The sequence below is a fragment of the Tursiops truncatus genome, chromosome 8 (assembly GCF_011762595.2).
Source record: "Tursiops truncatus isolate mTurTru1 chromosome 8, mTurTru1.mat.Y, whole genome shotgun sequence".
Taxonomy (NCBI): domain Eukaryota; kingdom Metazoa; phylum Chordata; class Mammalia; order Artiodactyla; family Delphinidae; genus Tursiops; species Tursiops truncatus.
The window spans coordinates 61992885-62012622 of NC_047041.1; the positions used below are offsets into that span (position 1 = coordinate 61992885).

General features: G+C 47.1%; 1 protein-coding gene across 5 annotated transcripts in view; it reads right to left on the minus strand.

Annotated features, from left to right (window-relative positions):
* TRIM66 (tripartite motif containing 66) overlaps positions 1–19738 on the minus strand; it is a 61145-nt gene that overhangs the window by 17744 nt on the left and 23663 nt on the right. For 3 of the 5 annotated variants that reach the window (XM_073808573.1, XM_019947951.3, XM_019947953.3), the window contains exons 1-9: positions 18505–18551; positions 16865–17012; positions 15824–15956; positions 15390–15506; positions 13684–13798; positions 12983–13129; positions 10675–10792; positions 8418–9292; positions 6904–7065 (exon numbers count right to left, since the gene is read on the minus strand). In XM_073808573.1, the coding sequence (XP_073664674.1) occupies positions 6904–7065; positions 8418–9292; positions 10675–10792; positions 12983–13129; positions 13684–13798; positions 15390–15506; positions 15824–15956; positions 16865–17012; positions 18505–18513 (1824 nt within the window). In that variant the 5' untranslated portion in view covers positions 18514–18551. Of the gene's footprint in view, positions 1–6903; positions 7066–8417; positions 9293–10674; positions 10793–12388; positions 12937–12982; positions 13130–13683; positions 13799–15389; positions 15507–15823; positions 15957–16864; positions 17013–18504; positions 18552–19738 lie in introns of those variants that run through there. The other 2 variants (XM_073808572.1, XM_033862501.2) reach the window with 2 other exon arrangements.

Here is a 19738-nt window from a genome sequence, read left to right on the forward strand (position 1 = left end):
CCTCTCCAACACCCAGGATTGTTCAGAGGTCAAATGAGAGAAGGTGAAAGCGTATGGCCAGCTGGAAAGTCTGTATAGGGCAATCACTGACACCTCCAAGCTTAACTGGCACCTTGACTTCATCTTCACATATAAAACCTTCAGATTTCATGAGGGAAAATAAGTATTTTGAGGTTTGCAAGTGAAAATAAATTATTTTCTAGTTCAGGGAGGAAGAAAAGTCCAAAATGCAAAAAACATACACTGGTCATCAGCTCAGGTCATCTTTGACGTATGATTGGAGCTCCCTCTTACCTCCATGACCTAGTATCTCCTTACTTGCCCCTAATTTTCTCTCCTCCCAAATTGTATGTCCCTGTCCCTTTGTTCTCCTTGTCTCTTATCTCTTTATCTCTGTTTGCCACCTGCCTGACCTGTGACCTGTCTGAATTGTATGACTTTCAACCTTTTCTCCTAGTCACCTATGTAGTCCTTTACCCATCTAATCCTGTTGATCTGTGCTCTGTTACCTGCTGCCTTTCCTCTCCCCATTCTCACCACCCAGATCTTTTTCCGGAGTTCAATGTGCCTAATATTGCCATTCTAATGACTGCCACAAGATGTTGTCAAAATTCAGAGAAAACATTGTTCTTTCATTTTAACAGGAAGGGAAATTGAGACACAGAGTGATTACCCAAATTTTCCAAGCTTATAAAGGAATCCAAGACTGGGCCCAGCCTTAGAAATCCGCTGGCTGGTCTTGATTTTGTGCCATTAGGTAGAAAGCTAGTGCCCTAGTATGATGTGATTAAGAAGTCAGTAAACAGACACTTGGTGCACATACCCTGAATTTAATACAAATTTCAGGTTGTTACAGAAAGATAATATTGCTGAGGATAAAGTGGCACAGATAGGGTGGTGTTCCACAGAAGTCAATTTTCCAGATATCTGAAACATATCTCTTTCGATAACAAAATGCAGTTAGCTTTAAAATATTATTTTGAAGGGGAGTATTTTTCAAATGCTTTGCACCCTACCCTGTCTTACTAAACAGAGCACATGATGCCTAATGAGACCAATTCTTAGTGATGTAAAAGAACTTTGATGAACCTCTATTGCTGGGGTGTTCTGCAGTTCATTGGTGCTTTAGGGAACTTCTAGGAATGTAGGGCTTAGCTTGTCCTTTCAGTGAATGACTTCACATCGTGGCACATTTCCAGGTGAAGTTTCTTGTCTTCTCCCCTGTTGTTAGCTGCCATTATAGAAGTTCTGCCTTCCTGCTTTTACTCTGCTTACTGCTATAATATAGGAAAACTAAAAATTTCCAAAGAAAACCATATAACTAAGCTTGCTAGATCAAGAATGATGACTAGGGGCTTCCCTGGTGGCGCAGTGGTTAAGAGTCCGCCTGCCGATGCAGGGGACGCAGGTTCGTGCCCTGGTCTGGGAAGATCCCACATGCCGCGGAGCGGCTGGGCCCGTGAGCCATGGCCACTGAGCCTGTGCGTCTGGAGCCTGTGCTCCGCAACGGGAGAGGCCACAACAGTGAGAGGCCCGCGAACCGCCAAAAAAAAAAGAAAAAAAAAGAATGCTGACTAGATCAGGCTTATAGTCGCATATAGAATATAACGAGTGAGGTTAGTGACATCTGTTCTTGTTGCTGCTCTGAAGCTTTGCCTGCTCACTTCTGCTTTCAGGTTTTTGTTCTAGAAGTTAAACTCGTCAAAAACTCATCACCATGTAAATGTACAGTAGAAGAAGAGACCAATGTGTCATGTTTTGGAAACATACTGAAGGCCTTCACCCTGGCTGAAGAAACAGATAAGGAGACAAGGATGGAGGTAAATCGATTTGTGAATTAAATCCTTGAGATATTTGAGAATTTCAACAGCTTCAGATAAAGTAGACTGGTTTAACAGCAGGAGATCTTGACACAGCTGAATCAGACAGCTGAGGGGGGAGCTAACTAACTTTTCTTGCAAGTGGTTTCACAAGTTGATTTTCAATAGGAAAGTTGCTCTTGCTGATGGTGAGTGCCCCTCCAGCTCAACAAAATACTCTTGTATGAAGTAAGGCTATTGCTATAGATGTAACTATGTTGATATCTGCTAACTGACCAAAGTCAAAAGGGAAAACAATCATGGCTGGTGAAGAGAGAAGAAATGAAGACTGCCCAGTGCCCTGATGATACAAGAAGATGGAAAAAGCAAAGAGGATCCCAGAGTCTGAGGTGGAAGGAAGAGGAAAAGAATAAGTGGATTCCAGTAAATCTGAAGTAAAAGCCAGAATGAGTAGAATTGTCAAAACCCAAATTTTGGAGACTAGGAAAATTTAGGCCAGAGGTATTTTTCCCAGGCGCGGTTAAGGAAATTTACGGCCTAGGAACAAGAACCTGTTTTCACATGAACCAAGAGACAGACAAAGATCTTGGGTTTGGTCTGTGAATAAAATCAGGTTAGAATGAAGGAGACAGGCTTCCTAGAGAGTACAAAATTCAGGGAGCCAGACCTGGGGAGTGTTAGCTCTGTTGGACAGAGCACATCTCTGTACAGTTCGGCACATGTTAAGTGGACACAGGCTATGCCCTAAGAAAGCCACACCAGGCCCTGGGAACATTCTGAGAAACGCTGCTGTCAGTGGCAGACTATGAGGAAAAGAAGGTTGCTAAGGCTGAGAACCCATGACCTGGTCCGTAGCAGTGTATTTGGAGACTGTGAAGGCGGGATGCCTAGTATTCACTTATGTCAAGGTTTAGAGTATGTATTTAAGCAAATCATTTTCCATCTCTGGGCTTTAATTTCCTCCTCTAGAGGTTAATGTAAATCTCACTGAGTTTTAAGAATCAAATCAAGAGCTCAGGCATCAAAATGCTTTGATAATGGCATAAACGCTATTCATCTGAGTCATTATCCTTGACTCTTCTGCATCACTCTTAATAATCTGGACCACAGGAATGCCTACTACTTCTGTATCATTTGCTGAAAATACATCAAAGACTCCTCTCAAGCCTTAAGCAGCATCTTGGTGGCCTCAAAGTCCTTTGTTGAAGATCTGGGGCCACATTATGAGCAGAAAAGAGGTCCCTCTTGCAAGTGAACTGGGGTTCAGATAGGGCTCTCTGTGACGTGCACAGCCTTGACTCCATGAGTGTTTTGAGGAAAGGAATGTGTGTATTTTTCAGCAGTTGACTAGTTAAGTTTGAAATGAAGCCATCAAAACGGCTTCCAGTTTCACTTGGAATTTAAAGGGGTTCTGTTGCAGAGTTGTCTTTCTTCATCATCTTTCTTCAGAGTGGCTGAACCAAGATTAAGAAGCATAGGCAACAGCTAGTGCCAAACAAATGTCCAAGTTCATACAAAAACATCCTGCTGGAGGCAGGGAAGGTGGTGGGATAAAATGTTCCCGAGACTGCAGAGCTCAAGCCGCTAGAAAACCCATTCTAGAACTTTCACTTCTCATTTTCAGCAGCAATCTGTTTTCACCATCAGCTTATTTAGTACCAGCTCCTAGGTACTTGTGCACAGCTGCTCAGCTGTAACAGAAGTCCTCCATGTGGTGACACAAAGCAGCTCTGAGCATGACTAGGTCCCTGTGGAACACACAGAGTGGTGCCTGGAGCCACAGGTTCCTCTCATCTGTGGCCTCAGATAGACTTCTGACATCCCCCGGCACTCACAGGCCAGTACAGGCTGAGGAGTCGGCTGGGGGCTAAATGCCTTTACCAGATAAAGATAGCCAAGACCAAACTAGGCTGGGTCCTAAGACCTCTCCCCAGCAAGGCCTCAGGCTACTTCAGAGAGTATAAAGATAGGAAAATCCAGCAGGTGAGAGACCCCATGGAGTCCTACTTCTCCCACTGCAGTGCACAGAGAGAGGCAATTTAACCTAATCATTGAACACAGGGCTGAGGCAGGAACCTGTGCTCTGGTCCTAACACTGCCAATCGTTGGCTGTGTAACTCTTAGGTGATCACTGAACCTCTCTGTGTCTCAGTTTCCACATCTTTCAAAGGGGAGTAAGAAAGTGGCTTCCTCATAGTACTGCTAGGATAAACAAAGAGATACAATGGAATAATCCTTGTAAAAACCTATGAAAAAAGTAGAAAGTGCTATACAAAGTATTATCAATCAATGATAAGATGCTCAAAATGTTGTTTGGTAACCTTGACCTTCATACCCCCACCCTGCCCGATCCCAGATTCAAGGCAATGAATTCCCTCAAAAAGAAAGCCCTTCTTCTTATTTCAGGAGCTTTGTGTATAAGCAGTACCCCTCTCAGTCAAGTAGACCCAAAGGTTCCTCTGGGCCAGGATGGCAACCTTGAGGTTCCTTTTTCTGGGAGTCCAAGCCACAAAGAAGCCTACAAAGCATCTGAAAAATGTCAGGCCACTTGCCCCTCCACACCTCTGCACGAACCCAGGTTAACGGCCAGGGGCAGCTCAAAACGAGAAGTTAGAGTTCTTAGGATCTTCTTTAACCCCACTGCCACCCTGCAGCCACACAGGAGGGCAGCATCCCCCTCCCCTCACTGCTCAGAGCACCCTGTGGGCCACCCACACAGGCAGCACGGACTCCATGCTTGCATGTGGCTCACCTCCTTTCCTCTGTACTGGGTGGAGGAGCAGAACTGAGACTCATTAAATAAGCAGAAGCATTTTTAGCATGGCTCCCACTACCAGATGAGCACTGGCAGTGCCCATGCTTCCTACTGACCTCTAAAGCTAGCTGCCTTCCATTCATCTTAAATTCATCTTATAATGTAACTTCCACAGGAGAGCACCAACAATTCAAGACTTAACGTTTTCCTCCCCCCCAAATATGCTTTTCTTCCCATGCTCCCAGCTCAGGTGAATGGCAACTCAGTGAGCTAAGACACACCTCGGACTGTCTTTCCCTCACTTCCCATTGCCAGTCAGACTCCAAGCCCAAAAGCTCCTGTGATCTGATCTCTTGAAGTTCTTGCTGCCTCATCATTCCCATCATTACCTGATTTCATTCAACTTCTCCTATTTCTCCTCTGTACTATTTTGGTCTCTCTTACTACAACTAAAGTGACCTTTCTAAAATTTAATTCAAACCATGTCCCTCCTTGCTAGAAATCCTTCATTCACGCCTCGCAACCCCCAAGACTGAATCCCAACTCCAGAGCATAATTTACAAGGCCTTCCAACCACTCTGGTTTCAATCACGCCCATTCTCCAGTACATCTCATGTTCCTACTGAGCCAAATCATCTGAAACCCCCTAAGTACCCCAGGCTTTCTCTCACTTCTGGACCTTCCTATTTGCCATTCCCTTTGACTATTTATTCTATACTTTCCCCCTTCCTTCCTTTACCAGCCTAACTTCTCCTCCTTCAAATCTCAGCTTAAAATCATGTCCTCTAGGAAGTCTGTGAACAGTCCCTTCTCCCAGAGTTAGGTGCTTCTTCTATACAACCCAATGACTATCACAGCACTTTATCATGCTTTATTGTTGTTGCTTGTTTAACTATCTTTCCCACTAGAATATAAGCTCCAGTGTGAGACTCTTATTCACCAGTGTGTGTCTGACACGTAGAAAACTATTTGGCATATAATAGGAGATTAACCTATATTTTTTGAACATTGAGTGAATACACAAATGGGTGGATAGATGGATGGTTGGATGGATAGGTATCTACCCCAGGTGTAAGAATGTAAACCACTAAGAGCCACAAAGGTCCAATTTACAGCATCTCTATGGCCTCTAGGCCAGACAATTTTCAAAAGGATAGGGCAGGATGGGCATAGACAAAAAGCCATTAGTACAAGAGGCCTGCCCAGACTTCAAGGGATTTCCAAGTTAACACTTCATTTTTGCCATCTCTTACTTTTTAAAATTCTCTTCTCAAGTATCATTGAGTTAGACTGATCTAAAACATATATGGCAATGGTGCTACTGGGAGAAACATGATGAAGGGTAGGTACACAGAACAACTAGTGGAACTGGAGTTGTATAGCCTAAGGGATGCTGCAGGACCGAGGGTGCAGGCTGGAAGGATACAGAATAGCTGACAGAGCTTCAGGTACAGGGCTGAGTGGAAGTACCAGGAAGGTTGAGGGGACTAGACCAGAAAAGGCAATTGGATAAGTGGAGCAGGGCCAAGGAACACACGGAGTGCTGATGGGAAGGCATGGCACAGCACTGAGGTTCCAGCTAGGAGGATGACCAGGGTAGGGATGAAGGGCAGGGGTTAGAGTAGGACAGGTGAGGAGTCATGGGATTCTGGGTTATTGCCATGAACGCTTCCACCAGCAGGTAGGTAGATGGACAGGAAGGGCTCCAATAGCTTATCTCCAAGAGATCCCAGTGCCCCTAGATGCTCAGCTACCTCTGCAGGATATCCCTGTAGAGCACTCACCCAATAAATTCCATTAATCCAAATTCTAAGGCCAACGAACTTTGGATTGTGGGACCACATAAAACATTTTCCCCATTTTCATTCATTGCAGACAGAAGAAAGTTCAGGCTTTGGATTCTCATTTTAAATAAACCTTAGCCCTCTTATGTACTAGCTGTAGGACCCTGGATCTCAGTTTCCTTAGCCATAAAATTGGGGTGCCCACCTCACAGTACTGTTGGGAAGGTTAAGTGAAACCACCCTGTGAAGCACCATGCACAGTTCTAGGTACAGAGTGAGGGTTCAATAAGTTGGCTTTCTTTCCCTTTCCCCTTCCTCTCTAAATGAAGCTCAGTTGCTCCCATTTTTACTGTATGTGGGTGGAAATGGGGCAGAGGAGGACCTTGCAGACTCATTAGGACAGAAGGCATGAGTCAGGGTTGTGTAACATCCAGGGATGGAACAGGGACACTCCTCCCCCCACCCAATCATCCTCATCCAGGTCCCTGGGGTCTTGACAGGCAGTGGGTCCCGTATGGTCAGCGAAAGCAGGCTCTGTTAGTACCTTTCTCACCACATTCGGAGAGGAGTGCTGGATGGCGCTGTCCAGTGGGGGAACACTGTGAGGAGTTTCTTCCCCAGATGCCTGGGGCAAGTTAGCAGTAGTATTCTTGTCAAGAGGGAGAATTGGCTTTGGGCCTTCAGATGCTGGGGACTCATCTGTAGCCTGGAGAAGAAAATAAGAACTTGGGTGGGTTTTACCGCAAAGAGTAGCAGCAGCAGCAATGCCCACCCTGCACTGTCCGTTGTTACCACCTACACATTGTGAACTGCTTGAAATTTTTTCAGAAAGAAAGATAGTCTTATCTAAATTCTTCCTAATATGACAATCTTAGGACAGAACCCAAACCAAGAATTATGAGCTAACTCTGTCATATTCACCTTAGCAATCATAACACTTTTGACTTACATTTAAAGAGTTTATGGTCCTCTATAAACCCTAGACCCTTCTCTGCCATCATAAGGATTATTCCATATCCCCTCAAAGGAACTGAGCCTCAGAGGAAGACATCTGAAGCATGATCTGAAGCTGTCAGTGCTGAAGCATAAATGTGAGGCCTTATATTTTGTAATAAAGTAAAAGTCTGTAGAGCTGCTTTGAAGATATAAATGTGGTTACATGTTTAAAGGAGACACCACTATGAAAAAAGTGAGAGGGGAGGAGGAAGGGGCTGGAACAGGAAGCTCTGGGGACAAAGAAAAGCAGGAGTTAAGGATGAAGATGTGGAGTGCTGCAAAAATCCCAGAGGCGCAAAGTGCGCCTCTTCAATTGTCTCTTAGCTGAGAAGAGAGAGGAGCAGCCTTCATAATCCCCCTAGGGAGAGAACAGGGCCTCCTCTGTGGCATTTCAGAGTCAGCAGCCCCGGATCCAAGTCTTGGCTCTACCACTCAACGTTTTAGGATCTCTAGGCAAGCTGCTTGCCTGCTCTGACCTCCACTTCTGCACCTAGAAAAACAGATGGTAATGCCTGCATAACAACATTGTTGATAGGACAAATGACATAGTGTATATAAAACATTCCTAGCTTAGTAGGCTTGGAATAAACTCTAAGTCTCTGTCTTAGTGTTATGAAGTGTTATGAAGTTGCTGTCCACTAGCATGTAGGGCACACCTTCACTGCCCTTCCCCCTGTCTGGGATACACAAGTTACAGCAAGGCAAGTGAGGTTACAAAGGCAAGAGACAGCCTCCCTTCTGCCCTGGCGCTAGCTAGAATCCAGCACAGCTCAGGAAGTTCCATTCATGGACAAGGTCCCTAGTGTCACCCAGGAGGACAGGGCTAAGCCAGGCCACTCTGGACAGTATGAAACCCAGATCTATGTTGGGGCTAAGTACTCCGTTCTCTGGAGGTTTCCTGAGATGCGAGGTGGAGCCCGGCGCAGTCTTGAATTGTGAGGGCTGAGTTCAAGGCCACCCTAAAATGAAGAAACTGTGCTCTTGTGCCACCCTGTGACTGGGAGGCTGTGTTTCCTGCACTGTCCTAGGGAGAATATGTGTTCATGCCACCCTGAGGCTCACCTGCACTGTGTCCTCCTGGCTCTGGGACTGGACGGGTGCCGGCTGCCTCACAATGTAGTTGATCTGCCCCACGATGGTTTGCTGAAGATGCTGAGGCGATTTGGCCTGACTCAGCTGCAGGCTGGGCTGTTGAGCCTGAAGGAGAAGCTCCAGGTCCTTCTGCATTTCCTCCAGCTCAAACTTGTGGTGCATTATGTCCACATTCTGGGAACAGGCAGGCCCAGGAGGGCTCTCGTGCTGACTAGAAGCCAGATGCTGGGATGGAGGGAGAGGTGGGGGTGGCTGCTGTTGGGGCGGAGGCGGCGGCTGCTGCTGAAAGTGGCTGAGCTTCAGCTTCTGGTGGTGGCCCAACTGCACCTGGACAGACGGTGTCTGAAAGGTGGGTGGGGCGTGGGTTCCTTGCTGAACATCCTGCGGGGGGACGATGCACACGGGCTGGGAAGTCAGCTGCTGCCCCAGCCGCTGGGATGTGCGCTCTTGCTCCGCAGGGGGCTGGGTTTCCAGCCAGGGTTGAAGTAGCTTTGGTGGATGAGGACGGCAAGGCAGTTCTTTTTCCCTGGGCAGCAGCGGGGAGCACTGCAGTGACCTCAGCTGTTGGGGCACCGTCTCGGAGGGCTGCCTAAAGCTGTGGGCTGGGTGTATGCTGGGCGGCGGGACCTGGCCTTTGAGGGAGGGCGAGACTGGGGAGCAGTGGGAGCAGCACACAGAGGAGGAACACAGTGCTGGAGGCTGGAACTTGCGTGAGGGATGGCTGAGAGTCTCCTGCTGAGCCCCTGGGGACTGGTGGCTTTGATAAAAAGATGACGGTCCCTGTAAGCTTCCATACGCAGGAGTATCTGCTGGGGACAGTTGTCCACCCTCAGTAGTTATACAGCCTAAGAATTCAAAATAGAGAGTGTTTCCAAAGGTAATCTGCAGTTGTTCCCCCTCTGCTACCTCCCACTCCTGGGACCAAAGGATAGCATTCAAAAAAACTTGTACCAGATGCAGAGATTAAGAAATTCAACCCCTGATCCCCAAGACTCAGTCTAGAATGCTTCCAGCAATTGGACCTATATAGACCTGCTTTTGGGGCCTGGGACACTTAGAAATTAGCTCAGCTTTTACCAGATGCTCAGTCCTGACTCTATATCACTAGAGAAACCACGGGCTCCCTCAAAGAGCACCTACTTCTTTTTTAACAGAATAGCCCAAGAGAGACTCAGACCAAAAAAAATCAACACTGGGGGAAAGAAGGAGTGGCAAAGGAGATTCATCCCCAGGACAAACGAGCAAGTCTTCAAATACGGTTCTGGGGAACTGTGTGTTGGGCAAGTAGGATGGAAGAGAGTGGGGAAGCTCTAACACCAGGGCCAATGCCAGGCGCCAGTGCTGCGGACTGAGGCCCCTGGGCCCTCATACATGAGTAGATGATATCCATTGCTGTTTCAGGCTAACGGCCCCTTCAGCTCATCTGAGGCTTATTTGGGGAAGACCAAGTGTCTTGAGGGCAGGAGGTGTGTTTTATTCACCTTTGGTCACTTGGTGGCCAGGGTGGGGCCTGACTCAGAGCAGGTGCTCACCAAAGGTCTGTTGAATTAAATCAAAAGGGTAAGGGAAGCAAAAATAAACCTAAATATATCATTTATCGCTCTGTTAAGTTCAAAACACTTTCACTGAGAATAACAGCCCGGACGAAGGTAGCAGTTGGCCATTAGTTTAACAAACCTACCATTAGGTTGTCAACACAGGCACAACTTCAAGTTGTCTACATTCTGCCTAAAGACTGAATGCCAGCAAGTTATTGCAGCAGGGAAGAAAAACGCACAAGGTCATGAATTATCTGCTCATATCTCAACTCCAAAGGACATGTGTGACACTGTCTGTCTGTCTCCTCTCTGTGTCGCTGAAATATCTCTGTTTGTGCCCACACACATGTGCACTGCCATACAGCATTCTGGAGAGTAGGGCCACTGTCTTGTCTCCTCTTCTAGCAATGAAAACAAGGGAAGAGGGACATTCATGCAGAATAGGAAGCTCAGATCTCAGCGGGTCCTGTTACAAAAGTCCTGTACTGCCATTGCTATTTACGCTATCAACTCTCCCCACCCCCACCCCAACCCTACCCTCATCACCCCCAGTCATTCAGGTTTGCTCTGGCAGTCTCAGGGAGTGCTTTCTCTTGGGCATATGCTGATCTAGCCAGTAAGCTAAGCAGTTGGTCTATATGTGTTCTTAGCAATCATGCACAGGCCCACAGAGTAGGCCCTGGGCTCACCAAGGGAAGCCAGCTGCTTGGTCCAGAAGTTAGGCTCCCAGGTGAATCTGATACTCCAAGGGGAACCAGGGTCTGTGTTACAATTGGTCTCCAGCAATCGCTGCATCTGAAACACAATCTGACAACAGCACCAAAGGTCATTTCTTTGGGCATCTTGCGCCTGAATGACAATGCCCTCTCCCTCACTCTTTGGACAAGTTGAAGGCCAAAGTCCTGGCTGTTTAGCCTGTGGTCCTCCCCCATATGCTTGCTTATTTCCTTACATCTTAGTATCTTCACATTCCTCCGCTTTCCCCCACCCCTACTGATCCCCTTCTTCTTACTGAGGCTTATGGAAAGCCTACATTCTTATCTCTTCCAGGCCTCAAATGATTTTAATTCTCCCTCAGAATATCACTTGGCTGGAAGCCTCTCAAGAGCGTTCCTTTCATTCTACCATAATCTCACATGAAAAGCCAATGGGGGCAGACATTCTCTGAGTTCCCCATAGCTGTCCTTCCATCCACTTGTAAAACTCCATTACATCCTACTCAACTGCCCTCTTCCTCCCTCATTCCTTTCATCTATCTCCTATCGCTAACTCTCCCATTTATCTAGGACTTTGGCAAGTATCCAACTGCCCTGACAACATCTAGTTAACCAATGTCCTAATCAGCATCTTGGCCTCTTACTTCCTTGATCTCTTTAATGTAAATCACCTTCACCTCTCTTTTCAGTTCACTCACCATATCTAGACCATTTTCATCATCTAGAACCATTCTACCTATGAGACCTTAAACTCCAACAACCTACCCCCTGATCATAACCAGCTCTCACTCTTTCTGAGCATGCTCTTCAGTCTCATTGGACTCCCCAAGCCCTGCTCCCTCAGTCCATAGGGTCGTCCCAGCTTTCCATCATTTTCAGTAACAATGTCACTAGTGCCCTAGTTCCCTTCCCATCCCCAATGTCTGACCTTGGGTCAATCCAGCCATCCCAAAGCCATGTTATCTGGGGTCGCTACACTGATCATTACCCTCAGGGGTACACTTCAGTCCTTCTTCTTGTCACTTCCTGTCTTGTCAGCTTCCTCTACCATGGTCCTTAATGACTACCCAAAATTTTTACTTCTCTCCTCAATGTCATTTACCCAATGCCTAACCCTCTCATTATCACCTCCAACTTCACAGAGGGTGAAAAAACCCATAAAAGACAATTTCCCTCAAACTTGTATCCCTCCTATCTCCAAACTTAACTACATTATATTGACACCTTCCTGTCCTCTGATCTCAGAGGAAAGGAGTGCCTCTTGTTTAAGGTCAACCAGTTCACTCTAGATCCCACTTCTTTCTGCCCTTCCAGTATGCTTCCTCTACCACACATCTCTTCTACCTTCAACCACTTCTCCCAAATAAAGATGTGCAAATGTCTTCCTTACTTTAAAAAAGTATTCCAACCCTGTCTCCTTCTCAAGCTACCTTCTTATTTCCCTTCTTTTCACTTCTGTCTCTACTTCCTCACTTCCCATCCTCAGCTTCCTCATTCTAGCTTTTGACCCTTCTACTTTGTGGGAATGTCTTCCAAAAGATTACCAGGGACCTCCTGATTCCCAGACCTCAAGGCTTCGCTTCACTACTCATGCCCCTTCACCTATGTAGCAATGATAACATTGATTACTTAAAATGTGAAACTCTGTTAATTTCTGTGCACCACACTCTCCTATTTCTCCTCTCACCTCTGATGCTTGCTTCTCATGTCTTTCACTCATCTTCTTCCTCTGTCTATGTGAAAATGACGGCATTTCCCTGGGCTCCAGGTTTGTTCTTCTCTTCTTCCTTCACACACTCTTCCAAATCACTGATATCCCAGTGACTCCCACATCTCTCTCTCTCTAACCCTGACTTTTCTTCTGACTTCCGGACCCATCTATCAAAGCAGATTTGGGACAGCTCCCTTTAGATGCCCTATAGGCACCTTTGCTTCAACATATCCAAATATAAACCCCATCAACATCCTTCAAAATTCTTGCTTCTTTTCCTGGGGATCATCACCCTCCCAAGCCCAACACTTCAATGTCATCCTCAACCCCTCCTTTCCTCTTAGGTCCCATTTAAACCCAAATAACTTGCTATGGAATGTTCAGCACACTGCTAGTATTAATGCCTGGATCCATGACCTAAGACAGAACTACAGAACTTCCCAGCTGAGCTGCTTGGAGGAAGGCAGGTCTATTCCAGCACCTGGGTCCTTTGCACTGTGGGGTTTGGTCAAAGATGGTTTTCACTTACTAACCCAAAGTCAGTGATTGAGGAGTGGGAGTTCTTCTTACCAGCTCTTTGCTGAAAAGGAAAGGGATGCTGGTTTTGCTGCAGACAGCCCAATTAATGAAATTCTGCACATGCTCAAATTGACGGTTGAGAACCATGATGCTCTGCAACTGCTGCTCCAGCTTCCGCTTCCTTTCATTAGTAATGCCCTGGTTACGAAGAGAGAAGACAGAGTCCCTGATCCTGTTCTTGGACTGCAGGCCACATGCTTGGGAAGTCTGGTGGTCTGTGTGTATCAGTGTAAACACAGATGGAATCAGATGAAACTGCACCCCTGAGAGGAGGACATAGGCTGCTGAGGGATGGATGGAGGGAGGGAGGGAGGGAGGGAGACAGGGTAGGTAGATTTTATAGTACAAACATGGAATGGCTAATAAATGAATGAGAAAATGAATGAATGTCTGCATCTCTTGGGCATAGCTTGTTTCATATCTCTTTCAACGCTATAACCCTGCATAGTCCAGGAAGGCAGTTGCCTTACTGCCACAGCATTAATGGGAGTTTGATCTGATTCTCTAGCCCTTAATGAGCCAACTTCCCAAAATTAGACTGGACATTTTAAGATACAGGGAGCAGCAGAGAGCTATGGAAACTACACATCTGAATTCTAGCCCAGGCATCTCTGAGCCCTGAGACAAGGTTGATATGTGCCTGGTTTCTGCCCCAGGGAGAGAACAGAACCCATCCATCTGCTCACATATACCTCCAGCTCCTCTATAAGCCCACTGGCCTGTTTGTTCAGCTCGTTCATCAGAACCATCTTGGCCATTTTGATCTGGTTTTCCACCTTCCTGTGCTGATGCTTCACCTCAAAAATCCTGTAAACAACAGGATGAGACAGAGCATGGTGAGACCTTCCCCCCAGGCCTACGAGAGCCTACAGACAGCAAACGTAAGAGCCTACAGTGTGGAGGCTGCCTACTGAGATCAGGGCCGACCAGGTACCAAATGTGAAGAAACAAGAACCTTCCTCCACCATCCATCCCACTCTTTGTACAACCCAGCCCACTTGATCTAAGTGGGACAATGGCCCAAAGTTCAACGCAGTTTTCTCTAGGTAAACTGCAGGGCCACGCCCAGGTCAACCCAGTAGCTCACCAGTTCACACAGCACTAGAGGCAGGACAGAGAGAGTGAGTACAGTTATGACTTCATGTAAACAGCGTCACTAAACACCGTCATGCAGTAAAAAGAGCACAGGTAGAGACAGAAAGTAGACTAGTGGTTGCCAAGGGCTGGGGATGTTGCACGGTGAATGGGGAGTGACTACTAATGTGTATGGGGTCTCTTTTTAGGGTGATAAAAAGGGTCTTTCAAAAGTAGACAGTAGGGGACTTCCCTAGTGGTGCAGTTGTTAAGAATCCACCTGCCAATGCAGGGGACAAGGGTTTGAGCCCTGGCCCAGGAAGATCCCACATGCCGTGGAGCAACTAAGCCTGTGTGCCACAACTACTGAGACCGTGCGCCTAGAGTCTGTGCTCTGCAACAAGAGAAGCCACCACAATGAGAAGCCCACACACCACAACAAAGAGTAGCCCCTGCTAGCTGCAACTAGAGAAAGCCCATGAGCAGCAATGAAGACCCAACACAGCTAAAAATAAATAAATATATTCATATATTAAAAAAAAACATAGACAGTAATAACGGTTATATAACTCTATGAATATGCAAAAAAACTCACTGAATTGTACATTTTAAAAGGGCAATTTTATGGTATATAAATTATATATAAAGTCATTAAAGCCACTTAAAAAAGCCATTAAAAAAAAACAAACATGGGCTTTGAAGCCACATAGATCTAGCTTCCAAACCCAGCTCAGTCTCTGACTAGCTGTGTGATCTCAGACAAGTCACCTAACCTATCTGAACCTTAGCCTCCTCATCAGTAGAATGGAGATAACCCCAACTCAAAGAATTATAAGAACTGATCAAAATGATGCATGCATGATGCCCAACCCAGTGCCTGTCGTGATGATCTCTCAGTACATACTTGTTTCTCTTTCCACAGAAAATACAGATGATTTCACGTCATGTGTAGGTCTATATGGAAAACACTGGGAAAGGGGTGATAAAGGGTAGATTGCCACTGACTTGTACCCACATGATAAGCAGCACTCTTCCCCAATATCTACTCTGTGCCCTTGTCCTTAAGCACCTACCTTTGGCTACTTCATGGCCACTTTCAGAAGGCATGTACTTTAGCCCAGGCTCACTGTGATCATCCTGACCTAGCTTGGCCCCATGCACCAAGTGATGACCCAAAACCCCCTCCCTGGCCCTGACACCTCTAAGGCCAGGACATATGCCAATGTCTGCATGTCTTCCTTATAAGTACTCCATCCTAGTACTGTGACCCAGGATGAGAGGAACAGAGCATTTCCAGTGCTGACAAGGGGCTAGCCGATGTTACCTGTCCTCAATTTGCTTTGCAGATGTCTGTAGACTAGATTTCTTATGTGCCACCTGTGTAGTCACACTTTCCAGAAGCATCCTCTGGTTTTGCAAAACTTCTTCAAGATGTCTACACCTAGAGCAGGAGGCAGAGAAAAAGCTGAGGAGGACTGAGTCTTATTCTGAGCACGCCAGCCAAGAGAGAATCCCCACAGTGCATTGTCTCAGCCAGGTCCATGGAGGCTGGGGTTACATGTAGTGAGTCAGAGACTCTTGGCCCTTCAGGCCTTCTCCAGAGAAAGCCCACAACAGGAACAGGGAAAAACTTCAGCCCAGGGGCTGAAGGTTGGCTTGAGCAGGGAGAGGATTCTGAAGTACTGGGAGCCCAGCGCTCTCATAGGTAGAGAGTCCAGAGCCCTCCCAGTTCCCCTTTGGGCAGCCCGCCGGCCCCACCTGTGCTCTTTGTGTTCCACCATGAGGCAGCTATGGCATGTGAGCACATCACAGGTCTCGCAGAATAGCTTGAGCACTTCCTGTGTGTGTAGAGGACAGTACAAGGCGAAGTCTCCAGAACCACCATTCACTCCTGCCAGAGAAGATGGAGAAAGTGGGATTCTCTTGCTCAGGAAGACCTCTTAGTTTAAGTTCCGCTGAGCATCCCTCAGCCCTCTATGGACACAGGGAAGACACAGAGCTTGGAGGGAAGGTGGTACAAAGTAAGAGAGGCCTCTCTCTGGACCAGTGAGGTTCCAGGAACACAAGGAGGAAGGCAGGCTTAGACTGGCTGGATTTGCCCATCTGTCCAGAAATAACTGGCCATCAAGCCCCAGGCACCCCACCACCTGGTGAGCCTGAGGAAGGGGCTTGCTACCTGCTGCACATGGATCTCCTGCAGAATAGTGAGTCCTCTAAAACTCAACCTAAATCTCCTCATTAACCAGGATTCTGTTATGGTGAGGCTGAAACAAGCTACCCAGCCTTGCCAGGCTCCAGACCAGATCACATGGGTCATGAACTTTGGTTCCTGTCTGACGAAGGTAAAACCCTTCTCAGAGTTCGAGGGCCTTGAGAAAAGACTTTCAAGAAGACTGCCACTTAAAACAGATGGTGCTGGATGGATAAATGGACAAACCCTGATCCAGTCTGCTGAATTAATCAAGTAACTAAACAGAAGTGAGGGCCGTTTGCTTGAAACAGAGGTGAAAGATAGGGAACTCAATTACCTTCTGTGGTAATTGGAGACTATTCCTCCCTGCACTGCCTCACCCACCCTCACCCACGCCCCCGCTGCCCCCCACAGCAGGGAGAGCCTAGAGTGAGTTTACACTGTGATGTGACTCTGCAGGGGACAGCTTTCCTTCAGGAAAGGCTCTGAGACCACCCCTACTCTCACCCCCAGCAGGGAAACGAGGTCAGAGAGCTATTCTCCAAAGATTCTATGGTTTGCTACTACTTAAGTGCATGTGAGCTAGTGGAGAGGGTGAGGAGTGATACCTGGAGATCCCTTCTGGGTCCGGGGAAAGAGTGGGCCCCCAGGGGCAGGGCCGTGCCGGTGCTCCTCCGTGCAGGAGCTGCACAGCCAGCGGTTGCAGTAGGTACAGAGGATGTGTGCCGCCCTCTTCTCCTTGCACTCGGAGCAGTTCTAGAGGTAGAGAGTTCTGGAATTACTGACAGTATCTTCATCACTTGGGCCTGCTTTTATGAGTGGTAAATACTCTAGGCACTGGGGTCCTGCAGGGCTGTTCCTCCACTGTTTTGGAGTGCAGTCAATTCTGGAGAGCTGCCTGGGAGTGACATGCAGGGGCGTGTGAGGCATAGCGCCCTTTGTGACTAAGAGTACTGCCCTCAGGAGCTATTCACACAAGTCCCGTGCTGCAGCTGAGGATACGCAGATGAATAAGGCAAGGGTCTGCTCTCAAGGTACACACAGCCTGGACGGGGTGGCAGACATTCAGAGGGTAATGCTGTGATGAAAGGATGCACAAAGTGCTAAGGAAGCAAAGAGAGGTTTCCAGGAGTTCCATCCAGGAGCAGCCAGGAAAGGTTCCATAGAGAGGTGACATTTGAGTTGGATACTGAATGACAAGTAGAAGTTCACCAGGCAGACAAGGGAGGAAAATGGAAAGCACAGGCGAAAGCGAAAGCTGTAATGTGCCTACGGAGAGGAAGAAGCTGCAGCTGTATGAGTACACAAAAAGATGATCGTACACAGCCAGGAAAAAGTGAGATGGACCAACTCTCAGAGCTGTGTTTCCACTGCTGCGGCTTGCCAGGACCAAGAGTCCCTAGCCTTCTTCTAGTACAAATGTTCATTCATTGGTCAGCAAATATCATGCAGGGCTGATATAAAAGGTGGAGAAGAAGAAAAATTAGTCTGTCTGTGCCTGAATAATACAGGCCACCAAACTGATGTGGATCCTGACAGCTTTGTCCTCACACTGGGATCTGACAAACCCACAGCAAGAAAAAGAAAAAAGAGGAGAAATACAAGTTTTACTGACCAAACTATGAATTCTTTGAGGGTAGAGACATGGGTCTCTGTCTTCCTAGCACCCAGGCCCTGGCATATCAGACATTCAGTAAGAATTTAATACAGGTGCAAGTAAGTAAAACGGCAAATGAATAAAATGTAGTGGGCAAGGACACCCCAGTGGAGAAAGGAACAGAAGGGATACCAGTCAGTAAGTGATGTGAAATTTCAGAAACTCAGGCATTAGTTGTTAAATATAAGCATAACTGATGAACCCATTTAACCCAGGCTGGTGCATGAGTTTAAACTCAGTGCGCCGGGGTGGGTGGAGGGTGGGGAATAAAAGCTTAGTACCCATAGTTTTCAGTAAGAGCTATAAGAGAGAGAAAACACCCCAATTTTGCTTCCCCAACTGAAACATTTTGGTTCTCTTCTGAATAGAAGTATGGATGGATGGATAGATGGATGGATGGATGGATAGACGGATGGATGGATGGATAGATGGATGGATGGATGGATGTATGGATGGATGGATGGATGATTAGGCAAACTGGTGGAAGGGTAACAAGTCAGATGGAGTGATGGGTGGACAGACAGGCTTATGGACAGGGGTCCCATAGATTTCTGAACAGGATCAGCTGTTTCTTTGCTTGTCCTGACTTACCCTGGCCATCTTGGATTGCTCAGAAGGAAAGCACTGCAGCAAAAAAATGTTCAGTTACATCCCTGGTAAGGTATACTCGCTTACACCCAGGACAGGAGATGAGCTCTGGGAGAAGGTGGGAAAGATAGCAAAGTCAGGGCAACACTGCAGATTATACATAACATAGGACCTAGACACAAGGCCTTCTAATACACAACACCAAGGTATGTACCAATACCACTTGCGCCAAAATGAAATATGTTTGATGCCATAGCCTGCACTTACCATCTAGGTGCTCCGGACATGACCATCCAATTAGCGGCCTGCCCTACAGAACTTCCCACATCCTCATCTTTGCCTGATCCTACATTCCTTTCCTCCCTACAAGCCATGTTACTAGAGGCCCAACCCTGCTCCACTTCGGATAATCAGGTGCCTTCCTGCTGCTCCCACTCTGCATTCCACAGTCCTGAGAGCCTGGTTCCCACTACTGGCTAAGTTCAAAGGGGTCAGTTTAGCCCAGGGCACAGCTCCAGCCATTTACATTCCTGTGTAGTAGAATTACTTTAAAGATCTCAAAGCTAGAGCTTCCAAGAAGGTTCTAGCCAGAGAAAGGCAAGGACTCCCTGCCTGCTCATCTAGGAGTATTCTTCTCTTGTTACAACCAATACCAGTTGGTCTGCCTCTGGGGCTCAAAGAGGTTTTGCTGGGCCTTCTCCACCCAGTCCATGTTGGGTGCACCACATATATGTGTGTTTCACCTGTGAACATGAACATCTTGTCCTACTCCCCTCTCCCCAGAGAAATGCAGCAGTCTCCAACACATTCATCAGCATGGTGGACTCCTGAACTATATAAGCAGCATGACACTGCCACCCTGGAGATTGTAGTACTTCAGGTCCACCCCACTGGCACTCAGTCCACTGGGTACAAGGAGATGAGCTTCCTGAGGAGGGCCAGGTGCCCGCGCCCAGGGATGAGGACAACCTGAAAAGCGGCTGGCTATGCCAGTGCATGCAGCAATATCACCACAGTCTTCTCTGCCCCATATCACCAAAATGATACAATGGCAGTTGCTCTAGACTTGCAGGCAGACAGACTTAAGCCCAAACACCAGGTCTACCACTCAGCGACCTTGGTTGGGCAAGTCACTTAGTCTCACTTAACTCCTCTGTGCCCCAGATGTAAAATAGAAAGGAAAAACAGGAGTTGCTATGAGGACTGAATTAAACAATACTTGAGAATTCACATGATC